A 21,288-nucleotide genomic window follows, 5' to 3' on the forward strand; every position below is an offset into this window, starting at 1 on the left:
AGTGGTTGTCATTGTGATACACGGCAGCACAGCACACGGTGACGCGGTGAAACGTGTCCTCTGTATTTAACCCATCACCCTTGGTGAGCAGTGGGCGGCCATGACAGGCGCCCGGGGAGCAGTGTGTGGGCACGGCGCCTTGGTCGGTGGCACCTCGGTGGATCGGGATTCGAACCGGGGCCACCATGGCCCCTACAGGGATAAACCGTAGCGCCGCACCGCAAGAACTGGCAAGATGGCGAAATCTCTCGCTCCAGCTTTATCTTTATGGTCCTGAGGAGTAAGAAATTTCCCGCTGACGTGCGACCGGGAACAGGGCGGGGCGACTTTAATCTGCAACGTCCGCTCGGTTCACTCGTTCCCTGCTGCCGCGTCGCTTAAAACGCGTCCCACACTTGACTATGAAGTGTCCGAGACGCTGGCGATTGGGCAATTCATGCCGGAACCCAGCCGCTGAGAATCTCGAGGTTACGGGCTGGTGGTAAACTAGCGGGTAAGTCACTCGCCTACGAACCAGAAGACCCAGGTTCAAACCCCACTTACTACCATCGTGTCCCTGAGTGTCTCCCGGGGGGGACTGTCCCTGTCACTACTGACTGTAAGTCGCTCTGGATAAGGGCGTCTGGCAAATGCTGTAAAAAGTGTCATGAAGCGACTGTCAATGCTGATTGACGCGTGGCAAGGTCCCGTCGTGGCAGATCGTCCTTTATATAAATGAAATGTGGCGACCAAAACCGCCAGCCTCACTTAGGCCGCTCAACAACAAACAATTCGCCCGGGCCGGGGACGCTGAGCGTCCAAATCGCGCCGAGCCGAATAAGCGGGGATTGTTTGGAGGTTAAATACAAGGAATCGCGGTGAAAAGGCTCCTTCTTCAGCCCTGTTTTGAAACGCGGTGATCCGGGGACAAATCTCCTTACGTCACCCGGAGCCCAGTTCTCCCGCACTTGCCCCCCAACGCAAGAAACGAAAAGCGGTTTTCCGAGCGGGAAATGAGGAGTCGCCTCCCGGAACCCGGCTGGGGTGGAGGGACCACGGCGATCCCCAGACGACCGTCGCCAGATGCCACTGGGGCTGCTGGTCTTGTCCGAGCGGCGAGGAGCGCCGGGCGGGTTAATCGAGGGCGGCGATTCGGTGAGAGGAGACATTTTCGAAGACGTGCCTGGGTCCAATCACGGTCTGGTTTGACGTGCGGTGCGTTTGCTGTCATCTTATCATTTTTATTTTGATTGGCGGGGAAAAAACTGCTTAAAGGAAATGATTTGATTGACAGATTAGAACAATTCTGGCATCTTCTCTTCTGCCGGCTGTAACGATGCGGTTGCGGGACCTTCGGACTCACCGCGGTGGATGCGGGGGGGGGCCCCGAACAAGGCACCGCGGGCACCGGGGTTCCACCTCCACTGCGGGCCCCACGCGGCTGGACGCCGGCACCCGGGAGACGCGCTGGAAATGTACCCCGCGCCGTGACCTCTTTCATTAGCGGCGGCCGGGCTGACCCGGGCGCCGGGGCATTTTTTAACACGCTGTACCGGGGTGCAGGGTTACGCGCCGACGCATATAAATCTGCACACAAATAGTCGTTGCGCAACGACGAGCGCGTTCAGTGTTCAGAAGAGCCGCACGGGAGCTGCTGCGACGCTCATAATAATAATAATCATATAGTGAAGGGAATGTCATTGAAAGGCACAGCACACGGTGCACACCGCGAAATGTGTCCTCTGTATTAACCATCAGTGGTAGCCTAGCAGGTAACACACTCACCTATGAACCAGGTTCAAATCCCATCAAATACCATCGTGTCCCTGAACAAGGCACTTAACCCGGAGTGTCTCCGGGGAGGGGGGGGACTGTCCCTGTAACTACCGCTGTGGATAAGGACGTTGGGAAAATGCCGCAAATGTAAATCACCCTTGGTGAGCAGTGGGCGGCCATGACAGGCGCCCGGGGAGCAGTGTGTGGGGACGGTGCTTTGCTGAGTGGCACCTCAGTGGCACCTTGGCTGAATATGGGGCCGCTTCCCTAACCGCTAGGCCACCACTGCACCCACAAGAACTTTGGAATGGGCCCATCTGGGATTTGAACCTGGGACCCCTAGTCCACTGAGGCAGGTTGGAGGAGTTTACGTTTTGGACGAGTGTTGTGTGTGTGTGTGTGTGTGTGTGTGTGTGTGTGTGTGTGTGTGTGTGTGTGTAAAAGCGAGAGAGGTGTCGAGTGGCCTGCAACAGGGCCGCGGCTGCCGCCGGCGGGCCGAGCCATACAGAGAGCAGTCTCCTCCCCCTCCGCGCTGGCCTATATTAGCTCGCCATGGAGTGGCGGCGGAGTCCACCAGCGCAACACGCCTCGGAGGATATTTAATCACAGGCGCCGCTTTTCTCGCCCACCCCCCCTCCTCCCCTTTGGACCCGTACGTGGATTACTGCTCGTAAAATGCCGGCCCGGCCAACTGCGAACGGTTTCAGCCATGGTAAGTGACCGGTGACTTCGCACAAAAATTATTTCCCACCACCACAAAAGGGAAAAGAGAGGGGTGTCCAGGCGGCTTGGTCGCCGGGTGAGAGAAGACGCTGTGACTATAGACGGACTTCGGGAAAAGGACACGTGGAAGCCATGTAGTCCCCGTGCCGTGAAAGCTTCACGTTCGTGCATCATCTGGCCCTCAACCTGCAGTGCCGGAGCGACGCCGCCCCGACTTGGTTAAATACGTTACTACGTGCGACCTTTCGACAGGCAGACTTTACTGAACCTGAGGAAACTTCCAGCGAAACTTTCTCACGACAAAGCGAAACGTGGGCAGTAATGGCGACTTGACCTGCTTTTTCCGACACCTGGGTCATCGACATAATGACCGTAGGCACTCCAGTAACCTATACTGGAGGTTTATGTAAAGGACACTTTATTAGAGGTGAGCCCATGTGGGAACGGCAATGGCTTAAAGGCACAGTGTTGTACTGTAAAAAAAACAAAAAAAAAACAGACGAGAGTCGTGTCCGGAGCGAACGCCGCATGGAAGCTGTGTGGGCTGTAAGACGAGGAGCTCACGTGAATCCCCCTGCAGAGCCCCGACCTCTTGACCTGCGCGAGCATGTGGCCTGTTTCTGTGAACAGGGCGATCTGTGATTAACCGTCCCGGAAAGGCACTTTCCTGCAGGCCACTAGCTGCGTTGTGGGAAGCAAAGTGGTAAAAAAAAAAATGCCTTGTGGATATGGTTCAAAGTCAACGGGCAGCTATTTCTCACTATTTAACCAATTGATCGAATGTAAAACTAATGACGTTACATGAGGCATGCGCTGCATGTTAATCAAATATAATTTTACCAGAGGCATTTGTGGCAGAATGTTCTTGTTTTCATGAGTCAGTGACATGACGAGGAGTCTCTGTTCATTAGTTTCTTCTACCCCCATCTCTACATATCAAACTCAATTTTAGTGGGTAACACACTCGCCATATGCACCACATTCAAATGCACGGGTTCAAATCCCACTTACTACCATCATGTCCCCCGAGCAAGACACATAACCCTGAGTGTCTCCAGGAGGGGACTGTCCCTGTTACTACTGATTTTAAGTTGCTCTGGATAAGGGCGTCTGATAAATGCCATAAATGTAAATGTATGATATTCCGTGAAATGCTTTAGCAACTGCAACCGACCACAGTATTGCAAATATTGCAAGTATACATATCGTCATTACTACCACTTTAGGTTTTTAATCATTAATATTTGTGCATTTTACGCACTACTGTACAATATAAAATGCTCCAGAAACGGGTAATAACGGAGTGACGGGGCGGAGAAGCGGGCGGCGCTGCCGTGTGGGCCACATGGTCCCTCACGTGTCCTGGCGCGTCGCGGCTCCGCTTCATTCATCGCCTGTCCGGGCTCGACGGCGTGCCGAGCTCCCACGATACGCGGGACGATGCGGCGCACAAGAACGGCGAATTTCATCGGTCGTTAAACGAAGATTGTCGCACGGCGAGTGGGGCAGGCGACGGTGAGGACATTTCAACAAGGCATTCAATGAGGATTATCCTCCGTCCGCAGACACGTCCGCAGGGTGCTGGGCGCTCGAAAATGATTCTAGTCGCAACGACGCAACTTTGACGGCAGGCGTTAGTTACACTATCCTGCTCACTAGTTACGAATTACTAGTAACTACTAAACTCGGCGCCGAGGCAGCGCCCCCTGCTGGCGACATCAGGGAACGAACAGCGCGGCTCCGGTCTGTGGGCAGACTCGATTCAAAGAGCCGAGTCTTTGGATCTCTCAGCCTCGAATGCGGTTCGTTTAGCCTGGGAAATCCGTTTTTAACACACGTTATAATCGAAATCGCCCTCTCTTTGTACACTGATACAATTATGGCGGTAATTGCAGTTTTTTTTATTGAAATTGCAGAGAATCGGTTCGAGCGGACTCGTTCGCGTAGAACCGACACCGCGGTCCTGTTGATAAAGGAGCTTGAATGGCGGCCGAGTCGCGGAGCGCGGATGCGGCGGCGAGCGGACATTAAATGACGCGGACGAGGACGGTAAGTCGACGGCGTTCGCCCGTGACACGAATAGGGTAGAAAATTAGAAACGCCGTTCGGGGAAACGCGGCCCCGTCGCCGGGGCGGAAACAATGGAGCTTTTGTGCCCGAGCGCGGCTCTTTGTTCCGGCTACCGGGACAATCCTGCCGCCCTCGCCGTAAACCGCGCCGTCGTTGTGGCCCGCGACGGCTCTCCGGTGTCGGTAATACCGATGTATACTGGATGTACGCGTCGGGGCGAGGGTAGCTTGCGCGCATTTTCATTTTGTTTTTCTATTCATCGCGGCCGAAGCTAAGCTAACCGAGCCGCGGCTAACGGCTAGCCCGGCTGTGCGCGGATATTCTCCCCCGCGATCTTTTTATTCCTGCTTCTTCTCGTCGTTCTGTCTCCGGTCGAGAGTTCTCCGGTTTTTCTTTTTCGGAGACGTGTGTGTATGTATATTTGAGTGATATTGTCCCTGATATTGAGCAATATTGTCCCTATGCCGAATTTCGAAAAGCCTTTTTTCGTTTTATTTTTATTAATGTTTTTTTTTTTTTTTTTGGTTCTTGTAGCAGCACGAAGCGGCCGGTTTTCTTCGTAAAATTCGACTTCCGCCGCCGCCGTGTTGCAACGTGGCCGGAACGAGTCGATCCTGGCCGGTTCGCTTCAGGACGAAAAACTAAAAAAAAAAAAAAAAAAGTGAAATGATGTTAATGTCTCGGCCTGGATAATAATAATTATTTTTTTATTATTATATATGTCTATATCGGTGTTTGAAACTTCCGGAAGTGTTTATTGAACCCCTGTGCTTGTGTTTCCAGGTTACCCCAATGTAAGATGGAGGATAGTTTTGACTGCGACTGTGGCGAGCTTGAGCCACCTGATCACTGAGGGTTAGGAAGAAGCCTCCAGGCCACCGTCGGTGCCACCCTGCACGCCTCGGGACGATGGTGCTCAGGACCGGTCGTACACTGAATGTATCTGCACTGTGAGGATGGTCTCCGACGCTTTTTGAAAGTCCGTTCCGTTGTAGACGTCCGTTCGAGAGCCGCCGCCCCAAGGAGAGCTGTACCTTGGTGAACGATGACAACGCGTTGCGGCTGCGTGTCGAGGAGCGTCCTCGCCTCTCGGCTCGTCTGACGCTGAGGGCAGCGCGGGGGTAACGGGCGTCTGGTTAACCGAAAAACGCGGAGCCGGCATCGCACTAGTCCGGCGTTTCATATCGAGTTCCCCTTCGCCTTGGAAAATGGCAGAGAAGTTTGAAAGCCTGATGAACATTCACGGCTTCGATCTGGGCCCGCGTTACGTGGACCTGAAGCCGCTGGGCTACGGCGGGAACGGCCTGGTCTTCTCCGCCGTGGACATGGACTGCGACAAGAGGGTGGCCGTGAAAAAGATCGTGCTCACCGACCCCCAGAGTGTGAAGCACGCCCTGCGGGAGATCAAGATCATCCGGCGCCTGGACCACGACAACATCGTCAAGGTGTTCGAGACCCTGGGCCCCAGCGGCCGGCGGCTGACCGAGGACGCCGGCTCCCTGGCGGAGGTCAACTCGGTCTACATCGTCCAGGAGTACATGGAGACGGACCTGTGCAAGCTGCTGGAGCAGGGGCTCCTCTCCGAGGGCCACGCCCGCCTGTTCATGTACCAGCTGCTGCGGGGCCTGAAGTACATCCACTCGGCCAACGTCCTGCACCGGGACCTCAAGCCCGCCAACCTGTTCGTCAACACCGAGGACCTCGTGCTGAAGATCGGGGACTTTGGCCTGGCGCGCATCATGGACCCGCACTACTCCCACAAGGTGAGCGCGCCTTTCCATTTTCCCGGGGCGTGCCGGGACGTTCCCGTTGGCGGTCGGGTGGTGGATTAGTCGCGGCTCGGCCCCCGGCGGTCGGCCGTAAAGAGCCGGCTGTTTCTAGGTGCGCGTGTTCGGCCGGGGGAGCCGGCCGCAGCCGAGCCGCAGTGCGGCCTTTGATGGATGGTCCGTCCGCGGCGGAGCGGCGTCATTATTCAGGAGAACCCTGTTGCGGCGCCCGCCCCCTAAAATAAACTCTCTTACACTCGATATACGGACTCTTTTTATCAAATATATATTCTGAGAGAGAATAAATCTGGATTGTATTATTATTGGATTTTTATTTATTTATTTTTATATATAGAAATGTCCATTTGTTAAAGTAACGAGCTTTAATTTATGGTCCTCGTTCATGCCTGATGATGCAAGTTTGTTTTTGTTTTTTGTTTTTTTTTTAATATATATATAGAAATGTCCATTTGTTAAAGTAACAAGCTTTAATTTATGGTCCTCGTTTATGCCTGATGATTCAAGTTTTTTTTTTTTTTTTTTTTTTTTTTTTTTTTGTAATGACGCAACCGCCCCCGTGAACTTCCCGTTTCACCGGCGTCAGCGCTTCTGTGCCCCACCGCGTCAGCAGTTGGGCGGCCGCCGTGGCCCGTCTCCCCCCCCACCCCCCCCCCCCCCCCCCCCCCCCCCCCCCCCCTCAAGGCCGTCTCTATTTTTCTGGCCGCACAGCTGCGTCTGTGCTCTGTAGGGACGGTGGGGGGGGGGTCACACGTCTCAATGGGCCGAGTTGCGAGTTACGGCTGAATGTGACACTGTCGGAGCTAAATAAAGCCGCTTCGGTCACCCCACACCCGCTGGTTGCCGTGTTTCCTGAGGACAGACGTGGCCAGGGAGGGGCTTAATGTGGCGAGAAAACACGCCACGCGGCTTTGTCTGAGTGTTCGCCGGCACGCTAATGATTTACCGGCGGCCGGTCCCACCGGCAGGTGCCCGTCCGCCCGCGTGTTGTTCTCCGAAGTCCGCGTCGGGCGCTGCAGGCCCAGGCGCCTCGGCCCTCGTGGCCTCTCGCGGGCCCGGTGGCATTTGCTCGCGGTTAAATGCGGCGTGGTGAGCTCAGGGGAGTCCTGAACTGAAAACGAGCCAGCGTGCGTGTATCTTCTCGTCAGGTCCGCAACGATCACATGTAGATTTCATGGTTTTAAAAAATAAAGTACAATGATCGTTTTATCATGGAATTACATACATTTACGGCATTCACCAGACGACCTTATCCAGAGCGACTTACAACCTGTATTTACAGGGACAGTCCCCCCCTGGAGACACTCAGGGTTAAGTGTCTTGCTCAGGGACACGATGGTAGTAAGTGGGGTTTGAACCCGGGTCTTCTGGTTCATATGCTGTGTGTTACACGGCTAGGCTACTACCATGGCCTCCACACCATGTGCTTTAAGCAACTTAGAATGATACCGTTGTAGTTCTTTTGTTATTTATGCCATTTCAGTTTATTATTGCTAATAATCCACCCCCAACAGAGTCACGTGATCAGAACAGGAGGCGAGCCAACAGAAACGTGGAAATAATCTGACTAATCGGAAAAATAATCGACAGATTTGCAAACCACTAAAGATAATTGTTAAAAGCAGCCCTTCTATACGAAACGCTACGTTGAACCGGCTTTTACTACGTGATCCTTGCCACAAAGCATCTGCGCCGGTTTAAAAATAAACCGGCGTGCCACGCGCTTTTCCAGCGAAATCCAGCCACTTGCCCCCAGCTGCCGGTGGCATGTGGGTTTTGAAGCTCTGGCATATGATGGACGTGGCGCTGGCCGTTCCAAACCGCTTTGCCTCCAGGGGATTACAGCGTACGGGCGACTCCCTCGGCGTACGCCGGACGCCACGGGCCCGCTGCTCTCAGGAAATGACGAGGCGTGTGATGAGGCGTTTACTCGGGAACCGGGCGGAGATCGCTTCCTTGGTCAGCGGGCCAAAAATAACAGCTGTGTTCGGTGTGTGATGAAAATCAGTTCTTCCTGGGAATTCTGGGACACTGAGTAGGTTTCAAAGTAGTTTTCACATTTCGACCCACATTGTCAAGCTCTGAAGTTACACTAATGAGGTAAAACGATCGTATTTCCTCCTAGCAGTCAAACCCACTTTCTGGTGCTCTGATCAGCCTCTTTTTGGGTTGGGGGGGATGGTGGGTGCGTCCACTTGTAGGTTAAATGGTGAGATGGATGATCCTGCAACACTGTGGGCTTGGCCTGCAACAAACAACTGTTTTGATCGTCGATTAGTCATTGCCTTTTAATCGATTAGTCATCAACTAGTCAGATAAAAAATGATATGCTCCAATCAGTTTCTACATTTTAGCATAAGGTTATTTCCAGTAAGTGGGAAATAATAAAGACAAGAAATACAAAATGGATATTTTAATCACAGATTATTCATATTTAGGAAGAACGCCCTTCATTTCCCGTCCACCATCCGAGAGGGTCTTCCTTTTTGCAAATGGTAGTTTCTGTGAAGAACTTCCTGTCTCACCATTTCGATGTTGCAAATAAGGTTTTATTTCATCGTTACCCCGGACTTCAGAGGTGGTATCTGATTTGTGGCCACCATTCTTCTACGTGTCGCTGAATGTTATGGCGACTCTCGCCAGAGTCTGGTATATTGCAGACATCCAAAGGAAACTAGAGCAAGCCAACAAGAACGCGCAGAATGAGAGCGCGAGAACGTGTGTGTGTATGGTAACGTCCCTGAAATTGGAGGTTGCGGGTTCGGATGTCTGTGCATTGCTGCACTCTATTGGAAGGCGATAGCACTGCACAGGTAGAAAGGAAGGAAAATGTTCGGCTGGAGAGCAATTTTCCGCCGCGCCCAGCCAAGAGCTGAACATTGATCGACTTTTCACGTTGTGACTCGCTGACATACGTTCAATAGAAACAAAGCGTTGAGGCGGACTTTGAAACCAAGATGGAGGCGGGGTTGATTTGAAGCGATATAATTCACCTGGGTCACCTTAAGACCCTGTTTTTTCCTAAATTCTGTTGATTTGCATTGTCATTCTTCAAACAAATGCAATATGACTATTCCCATTTAGTCACTGTTCAGCAAAGTGCTTGGGTATTTCCTGTTTACTTTTGTAAACCATTTACATGTAAATAATATGTGAATTTCATTCACAGAAACATTTCCCAATATTACACATTCTTCTGTTTTGTAAAATAAAAGTGCGTCACATTTAAAATCAACATAGAAAAATGTATCACATAAACAATACAATACAAAAAACGTTGTGCCAACTGATAACCATGATAATCGAACTACGCCGATCGGGCAAGTGGCCCGGATCCGACATGGACCGCCCAATCGCCATCGCCGGCTGCACGTTTACATTTGCTTTGTTGTGTGAACGTCCCGCCTCAACGGGACTGTGTAGCGAACTGCGGTGGCCGGAAACTGATTCCGTTTTATTTGTTGGACTCCGCGAGTGCCTTTCATGGCTGTCCTCTGCAGGGGACACATTTCATTGAGTGTCACCATGTGCTGTACTTGCGATGCATGACACTGACTTTCACTTTGTGGTGTTGTGAGGCATGTTAACCCCACCCCAATCAGTAGTGACCGGGACGGTCCCCCCCGGAGACACTCAGGGTTAAGTGTCTTGCTCAGGGACACAATGGTAGTAAGTGGGGTTTGAACCTGGGTCTTCTGATTCATAGGCGAGTGTGTTACCCACTAGGCTACTACCACCGATTCGTTTGGTCTGGAATCGGCTACACTACATTTAGAAATGCACCCGGTGACCTTTACGTGTCGGGTTTGTAGAGGAGGGATTTTGCCGTTATTGGTCTAAAACGTCGTCACACTGTTTCATGCCGATCTGTGCACCCAGTGCCCTTTCTGCAGAGCATGGACCCTGGAAAATGTTGACCCGCGAAGTGCAGAATGGTGTCACTGATCCGTCTGTCTGGCGTTGTGGGTCTGCGGCGAGGGGGGATTATCTTGTGCAGTGAAGCGGCCATGGGAGCTGCTGACAAAGGAGTCACGTGTCTCATAGACCCGCCGTGCGTGCTGCACTCGCCGGAAAGCACCGGAACTCTAGTCAGATGTTCCACGCCTTCAGGGTTAGGTTGGGACTGGAAGATCACAGGTACAGATGAGAGGGGCCCATTCTTGAATAAGTATTTGGACGACCTGAACATGTATACCTGGATCTGCTTTCTCCTGTTCTGATAGGTGGTAATATTACATCCATACAGAGACATCAATGTTTTTGTATACAAATTTAGTCCAACCTCCACTCCTGTAGATGGCGCTGTACAGCTGGGTATTTTTGAATTTCTGCTTGGCATTGATCACGATATATTGACCCATGTGTCTCGATGCGTATCGTTAGATCCTAGCCAGTACACGCCCCTAGTTTCTAACTTGACACCCTGCGAGGATAACGTCACCTTTGTCTCCCTGCTTTGTGCTGCAGCACGCGTCTAACGCATTTATGTACGTTGAGATTTGTGGTCCTAATGTAAACCTTTTGGGTTCCCACTATGGACCCAGGCCTATTGTGGCTATTGACATCCTTTTTACGTTCCAGGGACACCTCTCCGAAGGTTTGGTCACAAAATGGTACCGGTCCCCTCGACTGCTGCTGTCCCCCAACAACTACACCAAAGCGATCGATATGTGGGCGGCTGGTTGCATCTTTGCCGAGATGCTGACTGGGAAGACCCTCTTTGCAGGTCAGTTTTCACACTCCTCCTCCTCATCTTCCTCACCCAACCTGCTAAACAAGGCTGGCTGGGTGAGGAGCTGAGGAGTCTCCAAAGTGGGCCACAGATTCTCCCATTTGTTCCTCTCTTGTTTCGGGAGAACTAGGACTCCTCCTAAAGTTTCAATTACGGTGCGGCAAACAAACTGGCAAGTGGGTCAGTACTTGTGCAGTTTATAGGTGTGTCACCAAAGTGAAGCTGCACGTTGTACACCCAGTGCTTGCCAGAAGTAATACGTGATCTGTCAGGAGGCCTACTGGTGCGTCGTGTTCCAATTTATTTTTGTATTTCGTTAAGGTCAAATCGTCCGATTTAGGTCATTTTCTTTACTATGTAATTCATGAACTTCTCGCCCCGGGTTGTGACCCCGGTGTCTTCTTTTGGCTGGTCCAGGTGCCCACGAGCTGGAGCAGATGCAGTTGATACTCGAGTCCATTCCCGTAATCCACGAAGAAGACCGGCAAGAGCTCGAGAGCGTAATTCCCGTCTTCATCAAGAGCGACATGTCTGTGCCCCAGACCCCCCTCGCCAAGCTGCTGCCGGGCGTCAGTGCTGAAGGTCGGCCATGAGTACCTTTCATGAGGTATTTCATAAGGCTTCGAACTCTGTCCTCACGTCCTTTTCTCTCTTGTCACCGACAGCCCTTGACTTCTTGGAGAAAATCTTGACCTTCAACCCAATGGACCGACTAACAGCGGAGGAAGCCCTGGCCCATCCCTACATGAGCGACTACTCCTTCCCTCTGGATGAGCCCATTTCCAGCCACCCATTCCACATAGAGGACGAGGTGGATGACATCCTCCTGATGGACGAGAGCCACAGTCACGTCTACAACTGGGACAGGTGGGTGGTGCAGCAGTGTGTATTAAACGCAGCAGGTGAAGCCCCCAGAGAGTTGAACCTCACGTTCCTGCCTTCCAGGTACCATGAAAGCCAGTTCTCTGAACAAGACTGGCACCTTCACAGCACCCACGAGGCTGACGAGGTCCAGCGCGACCCCCGCGCCATGTCCGACGTCACCGACGAGGAGGAGGTGCAGGTAGATCCCCGGAAGTACATGGACGGAGACCGGGAGAAGTTCTTGGACGATCCCTCCTTCGAGCGCTCGTGGCAGCACGAGGACCACCACGAGAACAAGTACTGCGACCTGGAGTGTAGCTACACGTGCAACTACAAGGCGGTGTCTCCTTTGTACCTTGATAACCTCATCTGGCGAGAGAGTGAGGTCAACCACTACTACGAGCCCAAGCTCATCATCGACCTGTCCAACTGGAAGGAGCAGCAGAGCAAGGAGAAGATGGACAAGAAGGGAAAGAGCAAGTGTGAGAAGAACGGGCTGGTCAAGGCCCAGATTGCCTTGAAGGAAGCCTCCCACAACCAGGGCTCCGAGAAGGACCGTGAGCAGGAGAAGAATCAGAACCCGAGCCAGGGCTTCGATTTTGACTCCTTCATCGCCGGCACCATCAAGCTCAGTCTCCAGCCCGAGCCTGCCGAGGTGGGCCTGCTCAACGAGCTCAACAGCTCCGTCTCCCAGCTGGAGACCAGGAGTTCCATGTCCAAGTCTGTCAGCCAGGAGAAGGAGGAGAAGTGCCTGGTCAACCTGGCCCAACTTGAAGGTCGGGCACCCAACCCTTGGGAGAGCTTCGGAGACAACGTAGACACGCCGGGCGAGGAGTGCTGCCTGATCGACGAGGCCTGCTGGGACGCCCAGAAGGAGACCAGCTACACCAGTTACCTGGACCGCCTCTTCAGCAAGAAGGAGGAGGCGGTGGAGGTGCAGGATGGCGATCCGGTGGAGGTCAACGCGATGGACGAGGGCTTCCTGGCCAGGAGCGGCGAGCTGATGTTGAACGTGCAGCTGGCCCTGCCTGGCTTCGACAGCGCCGCTGACTTGCCTCTGAGGTCCATTCAGGCCACGTTGTCTCCTTCCACCGTCAAATGTTCGCCCCAGATCGCCCACAAGACCTACAGCAGCATCTTCAAGCATCTGAATTAAAGTCCCCAGTGCGACACTTCATTTCTTCTTTTTTTTTTTTTTTTTTTTTAACTTCAATCACACTTTTTCATGTGTTCATGAGTATTCATTTTTTTAAATTATGAGTTTGCATAAGTTCATGTATTTTTGGAACAGGTCAGATAACGGTCTGGAATACTTATTTGACATTTTTTATTATTATTATTATTAGAAATATTTTTAACCGGCACGTCATTTGCACACAGTGTACTGTAGATTCACGAGATGGCGGGGGAGGTGTAGTTGGTGCTAAGAGGGGGGCTGCGAGCAGGAGGACCGTGAGGAAACATGCACTAATAGACCATGGGAGACGCTGTCACTGACATCACGACCTTCGACCTGAGGAATGACCTTTAGAGGGAGGCGAGGGTTTTTTTTTTTTTTTTTTTTTCTTGCATTGCTTCAACTTTTAAGTTTCCAGTTCAGTTTTAAATTAAGGTTATTTATGTACTTTCGAACGTTTCTCCCAAATTTTTCGTTCTATGAGATTTGGTTTGACATGATGCCAGCAGCAACCATTCAATGTAGAACTTTGTAAATGTGTTATCTACCTCAAGGTAACAGCAGAAAGTAGACACTCGGAGCCGCACTAGTGCTTTAGTTCATCCTCATACCATTCGGTGCATAGTGACCTACCTTGGTTTTTTTTTTTTTTTTTTCTTTTATTACATTTGCCATAGTGTAGTGTTACGATCATTATTTATTTTTAGGAGATGTGAGATATTTATTTAAAAAAGAGAGAGAGAGAGCGATGTAAATTCAATGTGACCGTTGGAAAACCGAGGCATTGGACTTCCATTTTCGTTTTGGCACTATGGTATGTATTCATTTTTAACGGTAGGATGCAGATTTGTTGGCTTAACGTGTTTGAGTTGCGATGCTTTCTGGGTTTTTTTTTTTTTTTTCCTCTCCTTTTTATCATCCGTTTCCTTAAGGAAGTCCACTTTTTTAATTTATAGGTGCTGTTTGTCTTGCAAAAGGAAAAATGAGATTTGGAATTTAAAAAGCGCCTAAAAGTCTTAAGTTTTATATGTAGTGTCTGTGTTTAAATCGTGCATGAAAGAACCAGCAGAAGGTACATTTAAAACCAAGTTAATGGTGAAGTATGTAATTACATCATTCATTTTATTTTTAATTGTATGTTTTTATTGAATTTTATTTTTTTTCCCTCCTCCAGGCAAGCATGAGTAATTTAGGTTTAGGTGTAGCATGTAGAATTATTATTATTATAATTTTTTTTTTTTGCCTTTAAGAACTGGTACTCCATTCTGTTATTGGTTTCCCTGTTATAAGGACAGAAAATGAATAAAATGGGCAGCAAATAAGTTCTTTTTTACTTCAGTTTTTTTTTTTTTTTTTTTGGGGGGGTGGAACCAGTAAATCGGACCACGTTTTTGGAACTGTAGGCTAAGGCCACCGGAATACGAACGCAGTGGGGATGCCGCCGACCTTCGGTAGCCTGGATAAACGGAATACCTGGACCGGGTCCAGCGCGGCCCCGGGCCGGGCTGAAAGCAGATAGCCGCGGCGGCGATGATGTGCACGTCCCAGCACATTGCGGTCACGTAGGCAGGCCACTCGAACCCAACGTGCGGCGCAGTCAACGAGTAAACCGCAAGGAAGCTAATGGCAGTTAATGGTTAGCTGACGTTGCGTGGTTGCGTACTGAATAAACTGCTGGCCTGATTTTGCCCGTTTTTGCAGTAAATAGTCTGGGTTTTTTGGGGTGTTTAATGAGGCAATTAGTAGAGTAAACGCCACAACGGAGTTCCTTATTACCATTTGCACAACGTTTATTAGAATTGATATTGATCATTATGAATTACATGCATGAAAAATGGATGGTTTAACGCCGGACCCCTTCATAGCTTGCTGACCGGAGCAGATGACCAGGAAGTGGCGCTGGGCCACCGGCGGCGTTGACTGGTGATAGAAATGCAAGTCTGGTCCATGGAATCGCCACCTCACGCCTTCCTGGCTGTTCTGCAGGCGTCTTGGCAGCAGACACCACAGGACGCAGGTCTCATTGTTCTGGTGGCATGAAGGGGACCTGCTCTGCTTGTCCGGTGGTTTTTACTGGTGAGGCCGACTTGTGAGACGCCTCTATAGCAGCCTCTCAGCCGGCTGGATCAGATGTCCTCCCGTCATGCCTGGACCTTTTCTCGGTGACGTGACACCATGTCAACACGGCCCCCCAGCAGCGAAAAAACAAATAACGCACAGGACGCCCCATTAGAGTGTCACCCAAACACAGTCCAGTGTGGCCCTAAAAATACGCACCCATGTCACCGGGCGACCGCGGATAAGCTGCTCCTGAGGCTCCGGTCAGCTGACGGCGGCTTATTGGCGCGCCGGCTAATTCAAGGTCGCCATTGTCCTCCGTCCAGAAAGGACCAATTAAAGCGCAACGCCGGGTTTTACTGCGCGCTGGTACGTCGCTCCATAGGAAATAATAAACCAAACCCCATAAATGCTTAACGCTTCTCGGAAGCTTGGGCCACGCCTGCCTGGTTTTGATCCACGAAATATCTTCGTGCCATAAACGACAAGCACGTACTTCACCTTTTATTGTTCTTTTCTGGAAATGTTTTGTTGGTGTTTTGTGGGGAGCAGGAGGTAAAAAGGGGGCCCCCCCACATCCGGAGGAAGGTGTCAGGGGTGGTAGTGGCCTAGCGGGTAACACACTCGACTGTGAACCAGAAGACCCGGGTTCAAATCCCACTTACTACCTACCATCGTGTCCCTGAGCAAGACACTTAACCCTGAGTGTCTCCAGGGGGGGACTGTCCCTGTAACTACTGATTGTAAGTCGCTCTGGATAAGGGCGTCTGGTAAATGTTTCTCCGATGTTACTCCATGACGGTAGGTCCGGTAGGTCCAGGTCGTGTGACCTTGTGGATTGTTATGCGAGCGCGACTCGTGGTATAAAGCAGGCAGGGACGCTTCTCCCGTTTTGCTCGATAGAAATAGACTTCCATGGAAGTGGGAGGCGGGATGGGTGACCGCGTGCCGGCATTTCTGAATGTATTATTAGACGTGAGATTTTGTTGTCGTGGGTCCAGCGTGCAACGCCGAAGTTCCGACGTAATTTTCCATAATCACGTGTTTAAAGCCAAATGCAATAATTCGCGGTTTATTTTTTGCGGGACGCATCGGCCGCATGGTGCCGCGGCGGGCAGCACCGTAGTCTCCTCCCGCCCTCTACAGGCCTGGGGTCAGCGTCCACAGGCCTGACGAAGCACGGTGTAACTTTTAAACGTGTGTTTTCACGTTCAAATCACACAGATACAAGCATCTGCAGAGAAACGTTGACTGCATTACGGTGACGGGTCTCTGATCTCAATACCATCAACAGTCTTTGGACTTTCTGTCCACAGCCTGCAGGGACCAGGTTAACGGTGTTTATTCACTTTGAAACATTCGCAGCCCTTTCTTTCATTTCATCATTTAAATTCCACTCAAATCCAGTCCAGGCTTTTGTTCTGGTCTCAGCACAGAATCCACCAGGACGAACATAAAACCCGGACTGTCCATTTACGATTCTCCATAATGATGAATAAGGATCGATTTAAATCCCTTTATTATCTACAATATGACTCTGCGGCGGAAGTAACGATTGAGCTGCAGAACGTATTGTTGCATTACAGCAACAAAATTCTTTTACCGTCCCTTACCGCACGACATTCCCATCTCAGCACTGACGCGGTGCACTGCCGAGGAATGCTGGGAAATGTTTCAGAAGCGGCGTGCTTGTATTTTAATGTACAGGGTGGGCCATTTATATGGCTCCACCTTAATAAAATGGGAATGGTTGGTGACATTGAACATATTTTATAAGTGGTCAGAAACTTGTAAATAACTCATGAAAGAATAAAGTTACTTTAAAAACAAGCACAGCACTGTTTTTCTTGTGAAATTACCAATAAATTTGATGTGTCACATGACCCTCTTCCTATTGAAAAAAACAAAAGTTGGATCCAAGATGGCCGACTTCAAAATGGCCACTATGGTCACCACCCATCTTGAAAAGTTTGCCCCCTCAAATATACTAATGTGCCACAAACAGGACGTTAATATCACCAACCATTCCCATTTTATTAAGGTGGATCCATATAAATGGCCCACCCTGTAGTTTGACGGTAATCAGTAGAAATAAACGGGAGCGAGGAGAGGAAGACGTCCTTAACAAGTGTGTGTTTGCAGTGTACAGGTCACAGAACCACGGCGGCTGTACACGGAACAATATCACATTAATGCAGTCGTAAAGGGACAACCTGTATACATCACGAACGAACACTATGAACAGAACAAGCTCTTCTCCGCGTGTGCCTGGATGGACCAAACCACTCATATTAATTGTTAAAATAAGTACAGTAATGCGGTGTCTTACGCACAGGGTTTTTTTCTTTTTTACATTTACAGTGTTTATCAGACGTCCTTATCCAGAGTGACTTACAATCAGTAGTTACAGGGACAGTCCCCCCCCTTGAGACACTCAGGGTTAAGGGTCCTGCTCAGGGACACGGTGGTAGTAAGTGGGGTTTGAACCTGGGTCTTCTGGTTCACAGGCAAGTGTGTTACCCCGCTAGGCTACCACCAGCCACTTTTTTTACATTTAAAATGATATATAACAAAACACACACTCTCCAGTCGAATCTCATTTACGGGCTGCGGGGTTGGAGGTACGAGGCTGATGGAGACCAGGTCTATCCGCTCGTCTCCATCACAGCGGACGAGCCGGGGTCAGGGCCGCCACCTGGCGACACAGACCTTTCCCAGCACGTGCCGGCCAAGGATTAAAAACCCAGGCGGAGATATCGGAATCCCTTTATTCTCGGATTATGGCAGACTTGATGCATACCAGTGCATGGATCAGTACTGTGTGTGGGGGGGGGGGGGGGGACCCTCTCACTTTCCCTGCGTGCTCCGGCCTTCGGGCAGAGACACCGTACACCGGATGCTTCCGCCGTCCCGTCACCACATTCATTCCACGATGACGGTAACAGGATGAAATGCTCTCTGCGGATTATTAGGTTTCCCCTGCTGGGACGGTGGTAAATAGCGAGAGTGAAGTGATCGTCATTGTGAGACACGGCAGCACAGCACACGGTGACACGTGTCCTCTGCATTTAACCGTCACCCTTGGTGATGCAGTGGGCAGCCATGACAGGCGCCCGGGGAGCAGCGTGTGGGGACGGTCCAACATCCATCTTGCAACCCTCTGCTCACTGGCAGTGGGGGCCTAGCGCGTTCGCGGTGCAGTGTTCCACCATGACAAAATCACTTCACCTTCATCAGCAGGCTCGAGGCGATCGCCTGACCTCCGGGGCGGTGTTTTTATCCAATCAGCTCGAGGGCCAGGAATGGCGCTCAAATGCGCCGCTCCTCACGAGGAACGTTGGTGTTTTCAGGATCTATTTTCCCGCGAGGCCGAAACGAGTTGAAATTCGGCGCCTGCAAATGACGCGGCTTAAAGATGAAATTCTGCATGTTGTGACCATTATTAAATCACGTCGACATCCAGGCGGCAGAAGGGTCCCTGGGACATCTGAACCAGCCTCCAACTTGCAACCCATCGCCCGGAGGAAGAGCTTGTATTGGCACGGCGCTTTGTTAAAGCCGGGGTCTGGGTGCCATTTTACTTCCTCCTGCCTCCGTAGGTCAATATTCATTACCCTGGGAACAAAAATACTGGATCAAACGCAGCAGAGAGAGGGGAAGAGAGGGGGTTTGCGCCCACTAGTGATGCCACAGCTACAGCACAACAGTGAACGAGGATCATAAATCCCCAAACGAACAAATTCCTCTAAATTTGATCACTCGTGATTACATACAGCGAATGCATCGCTTTTCCCACGTTTTGTTATGTTACAGCCTTATTCCAAAATGGATTAAAATCACATTTCTACAGACAATACCCAAGATGACATGGAGAGAAAAAAAATAAATAAATACATTTATTTGTAAAAAAATATTTATATACATATTAAAAAAAAAAAAAAGTATAATTCTGAGAAACACACAATCCATTTAGGAATAAGGTTGTAAAAACAAAATGTGCTGTGAATACTTTCCGGATGCACTGTATCGGAGAGTAAGATGAGACCTTGAGGACGTCCCAATGAAATAAAAAGTTGAATAATAAATAACATTGTCCAAATGAGACATTTTTTCACATTATTTTAGATTAGGAACTAAAAGCTGCAGCTGGTATCTTTTTATTACTTTCTTGCAGCAGATGTTTGCATGTCTTTGTATGGAGTGTAGATGTATATAAAGAGAGGGGGCATTGGGGAGCACGGTTACCTGGTTACATCCTCAGTGTGAAGAGCCGAGAACATCTGGTGACGGCCCCCTGGGGAACAGGCCGGGCTCTGTGCGCATCCAAGCTGATAACATCAGATCCCATCACAGCGTGCGCCATCAGTGCAGCACGTGGTTCGTGGCGCTTCCTCTCCAGATTGCAATCTGCTTCTGTCCCGACTGAAGATACCTTGTCTTGAAACATCTCAGATCCAAAATGTAAATCGTGCGGAGATATGCAAACGCGCGCAATCACCTCCGAACCCTGACAAATTCAGATAGGACCGTTTAAAAAGTGCAAATGCGAAGACCATGGTGAATCCCCAGAGCAGAATGAACCCAAAATGTTGATTATGTTCATACGTAGTTGCGTTTTTATAGGACAGGGGCGGTGGTGGCCTAGCGGTTCAGGACGGTCCCCACACACTGCTCCCATTAGCCCATTGAGACATACTGTATGGGATTTTTTTTTGGGCTACATAAGAAATAATGTTGATGTTGTTGCTCCCCGGGCGCCTGTCATGGTGCCCACTGCTCACCAAGGGCGATGGTTAAATACAGAGGACACGTTTCACCGTGCCACCGTGTGCTGTGCTGCAGCGTATCACAATGACAATCACTTCGCTTTCACTAAAACCTTCTGGGAACCATGGGGATGAAACGCATTAAGAAGGCATTTATGAAGGCCACCTCTCCCGGTGCAGAAGCCTCTTGACCACTTTTATCAGGTTCCTCAACACACAGTGGGTAACACACTCATCTATGAACCAGAAGACCCAGGTTCAAACCCCACTTACTACCATCGTGTCCCTGAGCAAGACACTGAACCCTGAGTGTCTCCAGGGGGGGACTGTCCCTGATTGTGAGTCGCTCTGGATAAGTAAATAAAATGTAAATAGTAAATAGAAGGATTCACGAATGGAGGCCCACACATTTCTTCACATCATGTTTCCTTGCTCTGCTCATCCCTGGTCAGATGTTTGCTCACATACTGCTCAAGCTGCTGCTCGTGGCCCCGCAGCAGATGGAGGAGCGTGAGCTCACGGGGGTGAAGTCACCACTTCCTGTCCGGTCTTGCGTGGGCCTGTTTTCAAACGGATGACGGGATTTTACGTTTTCCAGTAAAGCCCAGAAAACAGCTGACTCCACTTCGACCAAAAAAACAGGCCCGGCCCTGCGCGGCACATCAATCAGCTCAGAGCGGCGTTGATACCCCGTATCACCGTAATCCGCACCCGCCCCCCCGCCGCTGTTTTCATGCTGCTCCGTGGGAGGGGCCGCACAAACAGGAAGCGGGTCGGCGGGCGGGGAAATGAGGTCAGCCCCATTCAGCGCCGGCCTTTGTACCGGCCACACAGCGAGCCTTTTGTCCGTCGGCTGCGGGACGTTCTGCCGAAACCCTTCTGGCTCGGCGCGGTGGACATCCTGGATAAAAAGTAGGGCGGGCGATGTTACCCGGACCCAACGTCCCTGGGATCACGCCATTCAAATGCATTAAACGTATTTACGAGCTGAGCTACGGAAGACAGAGCTCGTGGTGCATGTTCACCGGGGCGTGGCGGGTGAGAAAAGAGGGTCTTTACCGAAGGTCCCGAGCAGCCACGGTGACACGGAGGTCCCCTTGATGACATTTGTACAGGACATTTACAGCATTTATCAGGCGCCCTTATCCAGAGCGACTTACAATCAGTATTTACAGGGACAGTCCCCCCCTGGAGCAACTCAGGGTTAAGTGTCTTGCTCAGGGACACAATGGTAGTATGTGGGATTCGAACCCGGGTCTTCTGGTTCATAGGCGAGTGTGTTACCCACTAGGCTACTACCACCCTGATGAGGGTACAGTCCCCACACGCCTGCCATGGCTGCCCGCTGCTCACAGACAC

At 50.7% G+C, this 21,288-nt stretch overlaps 1 protein-coding gene across 7 annotated transcripts; it reads left to right on the forward strand.

Moving 5' to 3' along the window:
* Nucleotides 1-891: 891 nt before the first annotated feature.
* Nucleotides 892-14,427, forward strand: mapk6 (mitogen-activated protein kinase 6). Of its 7 annotated transcripts, none has more exons than XM_028956737.1 (7): nucleotides 892-1,134; nucleotides 4,395-4,527; nucleotides 5,332-6,311; nucleotides 10,914-11,058; nucleotides 11,482-11,646; nucleotides 11,730-11,931; nucleotides 12,010-13,084. In XM_028956737.1, exons 3-7 carry the CDS (start codon nucleotides 5,757-5,759, stop codon nucleotides 13,082-13,084), a joined length of 2,142 nt encoding a protein of 713 aa, XP_028812570.1. In that variant the 5' UTR covers nucleotides 892-1,134; nucleotides 4,395-4,527; nucleotides 5,332-5,756. The 7 variants fall into 7 exon arrangements, with proteins under 7 accessions (XP_028812570.1, XP_028812573.1, XP_028812571.1 ...); XM_028956736.1 differs by lacking the exon at nucleotides 892-1,134 and adding an exon at nucleotides 3,621-3,993; XM_028956740.1 differs by lacking the exon at nucleotides 4,395-4,527 and having other exon boundaries at nucleotides 892-1,194.
* The last annotated feature ends 6,861 nt before the right edge of the window (nucleotides 14,428-21,288 follow it).

This window comes from Denticeps clupeoides, chromosome 16 (genome assembly GCF_900700375.1).
Source record: "Denticeps clupeoides chromosome 16, fDenClu1.1, whole genome shotgun sequence".
NCBI classification, from domain to species: Eukaryota; Metazoa; Chordata; class Actinopteri; order Clupeiformes; family Denticipitidae; genus Denticeps; species Denticeps clupeoides.